The 14386-nt window shown below is 42.1% G+C and overlaps 1 protein-coding gene across 3 annotated transcripts in view; it reads right to left on the bottom strand.

Annotated features, from left to right (window-relative positions):
- The window catches only part of KIF26A (kinesin family member 26A), a 130149-nt gene that overhangs the window by 63748 nt on the left and 52015 nt on the right, over positions 1 to 14386 (bottom strand). For 2 of the 3 annotated variants that reach the window (XM_075193073.1, XM_075193074.1), the window contains exon 3: positions 13585 to 14100. In XM_075193073.1, coding sequence (XP_075049174.1) covers positions 13585 to 14100 — 516 coding nt within the window. The remainder of the gene's footprint in view (positions 1 to 13584; positions 14101 to 14386) is intronic. The other variant, XM_075193075.1, reaches the window with a different exon arrangement.

Raw genomic sequence — 14386 nt, 5'->3', positions numbered from 1 at the left:
AAAAAAAGGAACTGGAATTCTAAGTGACGTCTTCCAGTGGCACCGTGCATGTGTGGACCATCAATGTTGGGTCGTAGGCTCGGTCACAACAATGCCGGGTCACTCAAGCGCATACTTGCCAACTCTCCCTCGAATGTCCGAGAGACTCCCGAAATCCGGGTCAGTCTCCCGGACTCCTGGAAGAGCAGGCAATTCTCCCGCATCTGGCAAATACCTGGCCAAAATAATGCGATTTTGCGGTGAATGGCGTCCTTTTGGCCCCGCCATCCGCATCAGAACATCCTTTCTGCCGCAGGGGGTGGGGACAAAATGACACGATTTACTGCGCCCCGCCCTCTTATCACGCCCCCTGTCTGGGAACTCCCGGACTTCAGTGCCTAAAAGTAGGCAAGTATGCTCAAGCGTAGAGTCAGCCAGACTGGTTGACGGAGAGGTAAGTCGCTGCCTGCAAGTATCGCCAGAGAGCTGAGCGCTATAGATGTCATGGTAAATGGTAGGGATAGGAAGTTTAAGCGATAAGCAGCTATATATATAAAACTAGTCCTATCTCTGCTTTATATTAAATAGGACTCTATATGTTTCCCTCACAATTTCTAGAAGATAAACTCTACTTACAAATTATATATATGTCCACTTTAAAGTGTATTAGTCACCTACATAAAGTAAAGATAACCATTTTATAGGATTAAATACTAATTAATTAGTATGCAGTTTAGGAACCAGTGCCTGACTGGTGTCATGGGCTACTTTGGTTGCTTTCATACGAACACAAAATGGCTGCCCCCACTGTATACAAGTGACAAGTACACGTTAAAATCTCAAATTAAATTTCATACAGCACTTTTTTCTTTTTTACACAATAAATACATACAGCTAGATAACCGCAGCTATATTTTGCATTGCATTAATATTGGCTTGATCAATATAAAGTTATCTAGTGATATGACCATTGCTTATCTAACCCACTCCAAGGCTGTAGCAACATAGCATGTTTTCTGGATTTTCTCTCAGGGGCACAGGTGGCTCAACCAGTGGTTCAATAAATATGCAACATTTACCGGGATTATTAAACCCATGGTCCTGTGAGGAGATCCATGACGTGCCTTATAGGCAGGGGCGGATCTAGAGAATTCTTCTACCCGGGGCGATTTAGGGGGGGCGCGATTTAGGCCCCGCCCCCTTTTTTACATCTGAGGCTGCCGGCGGCTGCATACTATGTGCAGGTCCGTTCAGCAGTGACAGGTAGGGACAGTGTGCTGCCCGGCCGCTCTGATTGTGTTTAAAACACAACCTACGGCAACCAATCAGATGTTTGCTTTCATTTTCTACATTCTACTACAAACATGACAGTTCAAATCTGATTGGTTGCTATGGGTCACAGAACCTAATTTGTTCCAGCTTTCATACATGTCCCTCACAGACTGTACACTGTTTACCTATAACAAATCTATTTGAATTATGATGGCAGATGTTGCAACAATACCATGTAAATTAAAAGTTCACCAAATCAGCAGCTAAATGGTTGCGAAGCTGTTATAATATAAATCAAAAGACGGGCTACTCTGATAGATCCCCTTTCGGAAGTGCCCTACGTCTATGCATATTCCTCCATTATCCACTTTGAAAAATGTCCTTGAGACAGGGTTTTAACAATGCAGCCTAATGAATGCTATATATACACATTTGTCCTTTTTTCAATTGTACAGAGCCCATTCACTCTCCTCAAACAACACATACTCTTCCACGAAAACACGAGAGCTCCTGGTGACAAATTAATGAGCACAAGATGCAGGGATTTGTAGGCCAAGCACAAAAGATTGATATATAGAGGTGCAGCCAAGGTAAAAAAAATGCACTTGAATAATGCACTTAAACAAAATCTATATGTTCTATTGTGTTTTAAAAAAAATGACTCAATTAGTAACGGATGGCTAGACCAGAGGAGGACAGGTCTTGGGCCGGCAACTAGGAAGTATTTCTGGGTAAATAATTAACTTGTCTGGTCACATGATTCAAAAACGGATAAGAAATCATTTTCTTTCTAACCCACAATGTGAGTTTGGAACAAACCTATGGAAAGTGTGCAAATATTAGCTACACAGGCAGATGTCACACGATCAAGGCAGCCATGTTGGGTGATTTTATAGATTACTAGGCAAGCTGTCATTTGCACACCCAACTGTCTAGTACACACCCAAGAGTTTTCTCACTTATAAATTGCTTTAAAAAAATTTAAAAACACTTTTCATAGAGCCAGTACAAACAGCCGCTGAGAAATGGAAGCAGGGATTGGATTAAAGCTCCCACTACGCCTATCAGACATGCTAACTGTTCTATTTTCCTAGGTTTCAAAGATTTCTGTCTCTGGCAATGTCTATCATCATCATCACCATTTATTTATATAGCGCCACTGATTCCGCAGCGCTGTATAAAGAACTCATTCTTTGTACAGCGCTGCCCCATTGGAGCTTACAGTCTAAATTCCCTAACATACACAGAGAGAGAGAGAGACAAAGCTAAATTTTGATAGCAGCCAATTAACCTACTAGTATGTTTTTGGAGTGTGGGAGGAAACCGGAGCACCCGGAGGAAACCCACGCAAACACTGGGAGAACATACAAACTCCACACAGATAAGGCCAACTGCACACTATCACTTCTCTCGCAATTCTCAATATCTGATTCATTATGGATTGGATTGAAGTGTTTAATACTACTTTATGATAGTGGGTATAGCGACTGTTTAGATCTCACCCCTGCACAAACCAATTGTAAAGCCCTGCCGCTAAAGCAGAAAGCCCTGCCTCCTTCCAAGTAGTGAGCGAGGACAAGAGATGCAGATCTTGGGTAGGGTGGACAGGTCAAGTTGGGAGATATTGTGAGACAGGGGGAGAGATGTATGTTGGTGCAGTTTTGTCATTGGCTCTGTGTGTTAGAAGAAACATTTTATATTGGATTCTATAAAGCACAGGAAACCAATGTAGGGTCTGGCAGAGCGGAGCAACAGTAGAAGAACGATTTGCAAGGGACATTAGGCGAGCTGCTGCATTCAGAATAGATTATAGGGGTGAAAGTCTGGTTAGAGGAAGATCAGCAAAAGGTGAACAGCAAAAGTCAGTGCAGAAGATTCTGAGTGCATGATTTTTTATTAAATGTTTGCAGTGTATTGTGTGAGATAAGTCCATATTCTGGATATATTTCTTAGATACATGTAACAGGATGTGCAGACAAATGTGCAGAACAAAGAACAGTTCTGGGCAAATCCAATCAAAATATTTTCGTTTCCGAACAGTACGCTGTCCATATAGCGCGTGAAAGTGACTCTTCTATATAAATCGGTTCATATTAGGGTTTAATAAAATTTAACGGACAGGATTTCGTCAGTCAGTGCAGTATGTCAAAGTCACATTAGTGTGCGGATTCAGATAGCTGTATAGTTGGCTGTGATAGACATTTCAGACAGTGGTTAATAGTTTCTAGGCAGCCAGAAAACCGGTAGGGGCAGTTTGTTTAAGTCACAAAATCCACCTCGTACTTTGGCTGGTAAATGAAGTAAAACTGTCACAGGAACATATTTCCACTTGTCTTTTTAATCTTGATGCAGTTGGAATTATGGGAAAATAATAGCACTTTATTTTATGGATTTATAGTAGGTATGCCATACCGCCACTTCTCTTATTGCCTTCATTGTAACACTATCACATTCCAGTCACTTACATTTTCCATACCATCACTTCTAAATTTCTTGTTCTACCACTGATACGTACTAAATAGATGCTGGCTTTTCATAATTTCCGGCGACATTCTATGGTTTTAGAGACTTATGAGTGGAAATTTTGAAAATATCCCAAGTTTTCACTGGTTTCCAGCTACCCAGTAGTTGTTCTGCATACTGGATGCAGTTCTCGTAATCCACAAATACTCTCTAAACGTAAATGATCACTGAAGAGGGGTACTTTCCATGCTAAAAATAAATTACATTAAAATCAAACCCAGTAACCATATCATGATAGGGATTGTAGTGCACCAAGGTGCATTGAGATCAGTCATGGGCGCCTATTTCAGCGGTGGGCAACAGGTATCCTACCGAGCCTTCACCGTCATTGCAGAATGGCTGCTTAGCTGGGGTGCATAGTTCTAAGTGTGTAGTTACAAGTGTATTAAGACTTAAATAGCATCATTTGGAGTTATACCAGAGTTAAACAGGAGGAAACATGAGAAGAACATTCTACCCAACACCACAGCTACACAAGGGCAACAGTCAGCATTCACCTGGAACTCCAAAATCTGCTCCTGATCTTTCCATCTCTCCCTGGCTACAAGCTTCACACAAGAAGAAAACTGTTTTGGATTCTCAGCTTATTTATTTCTCAGTTCATGAAAGTTTGTTTTATCTGTCAGTTTATTTTCCCTGCAGCATCCTCTCTGTTTAATCAGCCTGCTGTACTACTTGCTCAGATATTTCCTCCCTTTGCTTCAGCTGTTCCTGTCTTCTATCTCATCATTGTACTTTCAAGGCTACTCAAGGCTTTGTCTTCTGTATGAAGAGCTTGATCTGACTTTGGCCCACTCTACTATTTCATGACTCTGCAAGAACTCAGTTACTACATCACCTGTGCCTTATTACTCTCCATTCAACACTTCCACCAGCTCCCCTACATCATTACTCCATCCTACATGCCCAAGCCTATCCCCAATATCAGCTGTGGCTTCCCCCCCTACCACCACAACCACATATCACCTTGTACCCCCAGGACATCCAATTCCGATAACTTTATTCCCATCCTTCCTATCACACACCTTCCTCTATCCTGCGCACTCTGGAATTCGAGATCTGTCTGCAAAAAGCTCACTCCCATTCATGACCTCTTCCTCTCCCATTCCTTTGGTCTCCTGGCTCTTACAGAAACATGGATCTCCCCCTCTGATACTGCTTCCCCTGCTGCACCCTCCCACAGGGGTCCCTCCTTCTCCCACACTCCCTGTCCTGGGGACCGCTAAGGAGGTGGTGTAGATGTTCTACTGTCTCCTGGCTACACCTACTTACCTACTTTTTGGACTTCCCCTCCAACCAATGCTTTTAAAAAAAATAAGTTTCAAACTAAAAAAAAATAATCTGTATTTAAACTATATTTTTTTTATAAAAACTAGCCGTGCAAAGTGGTATGTTCATACTTGCCATCCCGGACGGATGTACGGATGGGGACGGAGCATTGTGAAATGGCGCCGGGACGCAATGCCACGTCATTTTAGCACAGAGTTTGGGGCCAAATGACACAATTCGCTACAAATTGAGTCAAGGTGGCCCCCATCCCGCCCAATTCACTAGGAAGTGGGCAAGATTCGGAAGAATGACCTGCTATCCCGGGAGACCTACTTGGAATTCAGGAGTCTCCCGGACAGTGGACATGTATTAGTAACTAAAGTTTTAGCACTCCGAGTCAGTATTTTTTTCGTAAATAACGGCAACAAATGATTTTTTATTGCCAAAATAAGAAAAACCAGACTTATCTCTGTGATTGGGGGTTGTAAGAATAAATAGACCCCTATCGCTGTTTCATAGCGAAGGGTCCCGTACCTTGATAGGCTTAATCCATCACTAGCCTCATAAGGCTAAGGTGATCATTACAGCAAATACACATCCATTCTTGCAAAATATTATACAAACATGATCAACACCAAATTAATTCACAGCACAATGATGCAGTCCAGATAGACGAAGCCACTTAAATGCCAGAATCCCAAGTTAGAGTATCGACATACTGGTCTACTCTCCCGGAATGGCTGGGAGACTCCCGGCAGAATAGGCCCGCCTCCCGGATCTTACTTCATTTTCTTCCAAAGTGGGCAGAGTCTGAATGAATAAGGGATTATGGGGAAGAGAAGACAAACAATGGCAACCCATTTATAGAAGCTACAGTAGATAAAGTATTTTGTATTTTTATACAGTGAGTCCCACAAACAAATGGAAACTAAAAAGATAAAAAGGCTGGAGCCCCTTCAGGTATTTCACTGGGCATGTTCCTAATGAAAGGCTACAAACTTGCATTTGCGCATATATTCTGCTTGCCCATTTAAATAAGCCCCAAACAGGGAAAAGTGTATTAAAGTGCATTTCAAATATTTCTAAATTAGACTGCAGCATACCCTCCAACAGACCAGATTTTCTCCTGATTGTCAGAACACAAAATTGGCATGGCATGTTGGGAAGGTGTTTGCGTGGGTTTTCTCCAGGTGCTCCGGTTTCCTCCCACACGCCAAAAACATAGTAGTAGGTCAATTATCTGCTATTAAATTGAGCTTAGTGGTCAATTTATGACCTGTGCTCATGATCTGTATGTGTGTGTGTGTTAGGGAATTTAGACTGTAAGCTCCAATGGGTCAGGGACTGATGTGAGTGAGTTCTCTGTACAGTGCTGCAGAATTAGTGGCGTTATATAAATAGCAGATGATGATGATGATTGAGGGTGGGGTTTGGATGGATAGTGGATGGGAATTGGATGGGTCATGAGCAAAACATGTAATGCATAGTTGCCTATTCTCCCAGAATGTCCGAGAGACTCCAGAATTTCTGGGAATCCTCCCGGAAAAGCAGGACAACTTCCCGGATCCCGGCAGCTCGGCACTCTGCAAGGTAAAATGAGGGGGTGGGGCTTAGTGACGCAATCCCTGCGTCATGGTGGCCCTGCCCCCTGCTGCTATAGGTCAAAAAGGCTATGACACTTTAGGGGCGTGGCCAATGACACGATTCTCCGAGCCCCGCCCCCTGCCCCTCGGTCCTCCCGGAGTTGGCAAGTATGATGTAATGCCTCAATTTTACCTTTTTAAATGTACACTACTGTATTCACAAGTCATATAGAAAACCATAATTAAAAAAGAATTCAGTCCTCACTTATCTCCAATGACTCTCTCTAACCTGGCAGCTACTATCTCACCCATGAACTCTGACAAACACAAGGTCAAAATTCAAAGAGATTATATATGTCCGCCTTGTGGAAGCTTCAACTGCTGCTGATGAGTGAACTAGAGGAATGTAATGTGAAGAGGCAATCTGGATAATTGATTTTTATCTTTCCTTCTTTAAGTTCTGTTTCTCCATAAAAGTGATTTCTGTTATCTGACTGAATTGCTTAAAATAACAGTTTGCATAGCTACCATCCTGCGTTCCTGATTTAAATTTTAAAGTCTAGTCATAAATTATTTATGTACTATTATGTTCAATTGCAGTTGGCTCTCAAGGAAAAAGGAAAAGCGATTCTGAAGGAAAGAAAAAAAAAAAGAGACATTGCGGCTTTTAATCTTCGCTAATGGATGGGAGTTAATTACTTCAGGTTCCTGCGAGCAGTCCCTCAGACATCTTCTGACTTTCTAGTCACAAAGAAAATAAAATATCACAAAAGCATTCTGCTGAATTGCTCCATTATATATGTAAAAAAAAATAAGAAAAGGGAAAATAGTTAATATAATGTGTTTTAATGGATCAATTTTAGAGAGAGAGAAAGAGAGAGAGAGAGAGCGCGTTTGTATGTGTGTGTCTGCTTATCTTTGAGTGACTATATGTGTGTGTTTGTGTGTGACTGTGTGTATGTCTATGTGTGACTGTGTGTGCGGATATGTGTATGTGTGTGTGTGACTCTCTGTGTGTGCGGATATGTGTATGTGTGTGTCTGTGTGTAACTAACAGTGAAACCTGATGAAAACCCTAGGATTAGCTGGAGATTATCCAAAAAAGAAAGTAGGCAGGTGCCTAAGGGCAGTAAGCAATTAGAGGTGCTTGGATTTTACAAAATGTTAAATTTAAATCTGGTCATGTTTCAGTGAAATCTGAGTTAATAGACTTAGAGGAAACTTTGAACGCCTTTGAGGTCCACAGAAGTTTATGCCTGAAGAGGGGTTTAAAGTTAAATCCAGAACTGGCTGAGATGGACAACCAATGACAACTCTAGGTTTTAGCAATTTGTCCCTGGAAAAGTCCTTGTTTTTTCAATACTGACTAACTGCACAATATAATTCCTCTTTTTCTTCTTCCTAGAAGCAATTCTTACCATCTCTTCTTCCTAGTGAAGTGGCTTCCATGACAAAATTTGTATCATTTTGTCCTGCTCCTGCATCGAATCGATGCAATTCCGTCATTGCACCGTAGGGCGAGTCAAAATGAGACAGTTTGTGGTGCCCCCAGAGCCGTAACTTAGAATTCTAGCGCCTGGGGCGAGAAAGACAAATGCCGCCCCCCTAACCCTCAATTTTAACCAAATGAGCCTAAAATATTCCTAAATTGCGCCCCCCTTCAGCGTTGCGCCCTGGGCGGTCGCCCCCTGTCGCACAGCCCTAGTTACAGCCCTGGGTGCCCCACACTCTTCCATATATACCCTTCACCTCTCCTCCAATATCTCCCGGAAAGGAGAAAAAAAAAGTCGGCAAGTATGCGCTAACAGAGGTTGGATTGACCCGATAGTATGGCCTAGCGCCGGCTCACAGGAACATTGCATGCTCTGCCGGGAATCTGGGAAGACTCATCCTAAATCGGGAGTACTCAGCCATTCTGGTAGACTAGGCAACTAAAACAACAACTTTCGTCTCTCTCTGTCACTTAGCGCCACTCGATATAGGAAGAGACGCTCAGTCGGAGTGATTATTAAAACAAAATACCCTAACAAGGGGATAGGGGAAAGCGTGGTGGTGGGGAGTCACCTTAGGTGGCATTAGGGCTGTGTTGTCAAACGGGCGCTATATGACATGACCATATAAAACGGAGAATGCTGTCAAGATTGCTTCACATACATTTAATAATAAATCAGTGTTTACACAATCAATGATGCCTTTCCTCTGAGTTTAAGAATGCAAATGGGCCACCTCCACAGGCAGCTATATTTCTGCCTGACTTCAAACATTGATTCTCAATAACCCAAGTAAATTACCTCACCCTAAATCCTTAGGTTTTATTTACATGGCTAATAATCTTACTATTGATTATCGTGACTGCTCTAATTATAAATCCATTACAGTCCCCGCACTGAAATGAAATCAATGTTCTACATAAATGGAAAAGGAGCCTGAAATACATGGTCCTATTCACATTCCAATGGATTTCCTCAGTTCCGCTGTAAATTCTTTTCAATAAACCAAATGTCTTTAATAACTATGGCTGCATTAGTTCAGTAACCGTTCTGCACAGTCGTTTCTTTTTTTATATAGTGTTGCTACGCTTCCTGCTAATGCTGACGACACTCCGGTCAATCTGAACATTTGACTTCCAAAATGAAGGGCCTGCTTCAAGGTGGGCACATATCTCATAACCAAACCTGGTCAACTCCGTTAACACTAGCAGGGGCACGATGGCACAAATTGCGTCACCACACCCCAAGACTTAGGGGGGAATTCAATTGGCCGTGCTACTTGAAAAAGTAACACAGAGTGCGCACTATTACGGTTATAGTGTACGTAAATACCGTCATTACGGTGGTTTTAACGCCGGCTTTTTCCTCAGGGAGCTGCGAGCAGAAAGCCGGGTTAATATTACCATAATAACGGTAATAGTTTTTATGCAGTGGTACTTCAGGGGGAATTGAATTCCCCCCTTAGGGGTAGATTTAGATTCTAGCTACCATTTTCTAGAGTGTGCTTGATAAATGACAGCTAGAAACTGATTGGTTGCTATAGGCAACATCTCCACTTTTCCTTTATAGAAGGTTTGATAAATCTACCCCCTAGTGTTTATTGAGGTGGGAGTGTCTTTTTGGCGCAATTACAGCTCCCTCTTGATTACTTGAAGGACATCCCGGGAGAGCAGAGCAACCTCCTGGTTCTCGACCCCGCAATAGATAAGTGGTGGGGCGGGGCTTAATGACGCAAATACTGCGTCATCTTAGCCCCCGCACACCCACCTCCCCCGGGATCTCCCTGATGCCAATGAAGAAAAGTTGGCAAGTATGGTATGAACTTGTCTATGTGCTGGGTGTAATAAAAGTGGTTCCTAAAATATCTGCTTGAGATTGGTAATTTGCTTTTGTTACTGACCCTGAAGGAGTCAAAACAAGGTCAAACACAAACAACTGGTGATAAAACTATAAAATGTGCCTCTATCCTAATTTTTACATTTTACTTACTTATTTTAAACTATAATACTCAAATCCACAGATAGAAAAGCACAATGCATATTTGCTATTGCTCTGTGCATTGAGGCTGCCCGTTCTACACTAAAAACATGATTTACCACACACCACCTTAAATTATGCAAATGATTTCAGTGCCTTGTATTTCTGAGTGCAGAGACAGCCCAGGGCAAGATAGATGCAAGAAAGTGAAAAATCAGTTGCTAGAGCCATAGAATATGAATGTTGCTGGGTGAGGTTGGACGTAATCCAAGCGGAAGACTTTTTTTTATTAGAGATCCGTTTTCATGTTCTCTGTATAATTTGCATATTCATAGTAGTGATTTCCTTCTTGGTGCTCCCTTAAGACTTGATTTTTGGTAAATTGCAACATTCTACAAGGAATTGTAAATTCTTCCAGCGGTGATATCAGGTTATACTGATATCAGGTTATACTGACGGATGATGTATACTTGATGTCCTGGGCAATGATCCTTCCACTCTTATAACACTCCCTCTCCCAACTCTCTATAGAGTTGACTAACTTGGCCTCTTGGCAGATCTCATCTCTTGTAGGAACGACTTACCTGCAAGAACAGGCTTGTATAGGACTCCCCTATTTTTGGAACAGAAAACCCATCTGACATGAGTTTGCTTAGTCCTTTAAAGCCACCATTAAAGGGGTACTAAATGGTGACAATAATAATATCTTACTCCCACTATTTCTTTGAATCTGAATTCTATGTATAGAATATAAGTAGCAATGCGACAAATGCAGTAGGCAGCCAAATACATTTTTTTTAGTCAAGTTCAGGTTTGACAGAAAAAAGTCAGATTTGCATTCCTCCCACCTGTCCCAGGTGGAACAGTCCCGATTATAATGGACTGTTCCATCCTCCCACCAGTCGCTCGCTGCCACTCTCTGCACACGGGTGCCACCCAGCAATAAAGGGGTGTATTTAGGGGCGGGAGTATGCTGTACACACCCTTGGGGTATATAGCACTCTTACAATGTGAAAACCGTGCTCCTTTTTGGAGGGATGTCCCATGGAGTTTAGTGACAACATAAACACATTAAAGCCCAAAAAAAATAGGTTGTTCTGGGGCCCCTAGAGCTCTGAATCATGTATTCTGGGGAAAACCTATAAAAGGACAGTTGTGTAGAGCTACTGGATATTTTATTAATTTCTAACCCAGAAGTGGACAACAGGCAGCCCGTGGACCGCCATTGGCCAGCCATGCCTTCCCCAGCAGCCCCCTTGTCAAATGCTCCCGATCTTATTAGAACAGGGGCAGTTGACTTGATTTTCACATCACATGACCTCCTCTGCACAGGGCTTCTGTGTCACGTGACCTCCTCTGCACAGTGCTTCCCGGTCACGTGACCTCCTCTGCACAGGGCTTCTGTGTCACGTGACCTCCTCTGCACAGGGCTTCTGTGTCACGTGACCTCCTCTGCACAGTGCTTCCAGGTCACGTGACCTCCTCTGCACAGGGCTTCTGTGTCACGTGACCTCCGCTACACAGTGCTTCCACATCACGTGACCTCCTTTGCACAGTGCATGGAATACCTGGAGGAGGAGGAGGAGGAGGAAGTGCACTGGGCTCTCCCTCCTTCCCCTGTGCAGTCCTCCACCTCCTTTGTTGCCCCTCACTGTATCTAACCTGAAACAGAAATGACAGCTGCAGTTGCTATAGGTGCTGTCTATCAGTTTTCATAACTGTCCCCTATATAGTACCTTTATTGTAAGCAGTCTACTAAAGTGACTGCTCCAGAGTGCTACATTTCTGTATTTAAGATCTATATGTTTTCTCATGCAATCTCATATTCATGGGCGTCATTAATATTATTTACTTAACACATAAAAACTCGACAACAAAAAAAGCTGGGACCAAAATTGTTCCCTATTTCACGTTAATGTCTTTTTTATCTTCTGCAGTGTTTACATTAGGTGGTTTTGTGTAATATACAGCGCATATTATTTTCATGTTTCCCTTTAGTAAAAACAATTATTGTTTACATGGCTCCGCAATCCAAAGCCTGTAATGTCGGGTTACAATATTCTATTTAATCTCCTCTTTCAAATGATAAAACCAATTTATTTTGCTTTCACAAAGAATATTTAAAAAAAAACAACATACAGTTATTAAAGGAGAAAGTCAATGGATGTGTGCGGAGATGACAATTGTATTTAATAAATTTAATTATATGCTTTGGCCTTTCTGTATCCAATTTTCAGTTTTTCATTTTTATTCTTACAGATTTCCTCTGGTCATCCAATTAAAACAAAAAACATTACACATTACTTATTTCAGCTGTACTGAAATATTCTCAACTTCATTACGTATTCCTAAAAAATGTCATATGCTAGAAAGATTGTGAATAAAGCAGTTACCCCACACACTCTGGAAACTGGTGGAGAAACGGAGAGGGAATTGTAGAGAAGATAGAGGTGGTGGTTTAATGACAGCGGTCAATGTGTTGCAGGCTACAGCTTGTTTAAAAGTTGTGTATATATATATATATATATATATATATATATATATATATATATATATATATATATATTTGGATTTAACTGCATAGGAGGGATAAGCAATATGTGGCTCTCCGACTGTTGTGGAACTACAAATCCCAACATGCCCTAACAGCACGAACTAAGGCAATGATATCTAATGCTGACCACAAGCTGCTATTGGCCTGATATCGCACTGTGTGTGGCCTCAAGATGGGCCCAATAACCAATAATAATCATAATAAATTGATGATCACTATCAGCCTTTTAATGTGGTCTTCTTTCGACCCCCGTAATGGGCCCCAACTGGATTGGACAAGACTTAGCTGCTTGGCCCCTGAGTTGCATGGCTGTAACTCACCCAATTAGTCATCTATACGTGTTGTTAAAATTGGACAGTTATACTCTCATTTGGCGCTCCAAACGAGCGGCAGGATTGTCCTATGTACCATTTGGATCGCACAGTACGTGGAAACAGTTATATCACTAGTTTTAGTGGTGATCGACCAGGACAGTTTTTAAAGAGACCTAACATCAGACGCCACCCTCTACAGTACTGAACCACCCCCCATCTCTTTCAAAATCTCTCCCAGACGATTGTTGCCCAAACCAGCGCTCATGATTTACCGCAATGCGTGCGAAACCTTTATAAACAATCTATTCTCTGCAAACGCTGAAAACTTTTAAGTAAACTATACTTAGATCATTCTGTGTGTGTGCGAAAATCATTCAACTAATAGATTGTTTCTTCATTAGATTGTTTGATTAAAGCTCTTTAAAAAGTTACACGTGTCTTCTTTAATGGCTGTTTTAGCTCAACCCAAATTAAAATAAACAGAAGAAAAATGTATTTTTAGATGTCATCGGCTTTTTAGATCACTATGGTTATAAAAGGCAAAAGTTCATTTACTGTTGGTGACACAAACGACAGTGACACACACACACACACACACACACAGTTGTATGGTGGATACTTACATGGCAAGCAGGAGGAAGGAAACTATTCACCCTTGATACGCTCCACATTCCCTCTAGGTATTGTTGGGCCTGTATGGTCACTGAACTCAAAGCCCCACCAAAGCCAGTGGGACCCACCGTCACTTGGACACTGGAACTTGGAAATGTTCCCTGCCCTTGGGGCCATCCAAGTCCTTTCTTTCGCTCTGTCCCAGAGAAAATATTTGCCGATTTTCCAAACTGTCTACCCACCTGCCCGGTAATCATCAGCAATTCCTTCTGCGGGGACACTGAGACCAAGTTCTGGGGAGAGAACCTGGGATTGACGGTGGCCACGGGCACAGAAGTTTGAGGACGGTCTAGAAAATCGGGACGCCCGGCTTGGTTGATGGTTTGGATCATCTGGACGGCTTCTTGCTTTAACTGGTTCAGGTGAGTGGCGCAGAGGTCGCACCGGTTCTCTCCTTCATTCCTACTTTTCTGCAGATAGTCAGGCACTTGGAGCTTGTCGAAAATTAAAGCTGAAAATTGGGCATTCTGAAAGAAGAAGAAGATAAAGACGAATGAGATTAAATAAAAAAAGATGAAAGCCACTTTGTTGGATTAGTTTAAGACATGAAGTATGTTGAAAGCGTCCCTACAAAACTTCAAACATTATCCCCTATTTCAGACATGGACTGACCGACAGTAACTTCCCAAGTTGCACACATGGCTTAGTAACTTACACCTGTTTTCCCATCTGGTATAACGTGTGTCCAGATTGACGTGTCCCTAACAATCACACTTCTTGTCATATGGACAACCTTTGACACTCCAGTTGTAG

The sequence above is a fragment of the Mixophyes fleayi genome, chromosome 12 (assembly GCF_038048845.1).
Source record: "Mixophyes fleayi isolate aMixFle1 chromosome 12, aMixFle1.hap1, whole genome shotgun sequence".
NCBI lineage: Eukaryota > Metazoa > Chordata > Amphibia > Anura > Limnodynastidae > Mixophyes > Mixophyes fleayi.
This window is presented reverse-complemented; position numbering and strand designations above follow the sequence as displayed.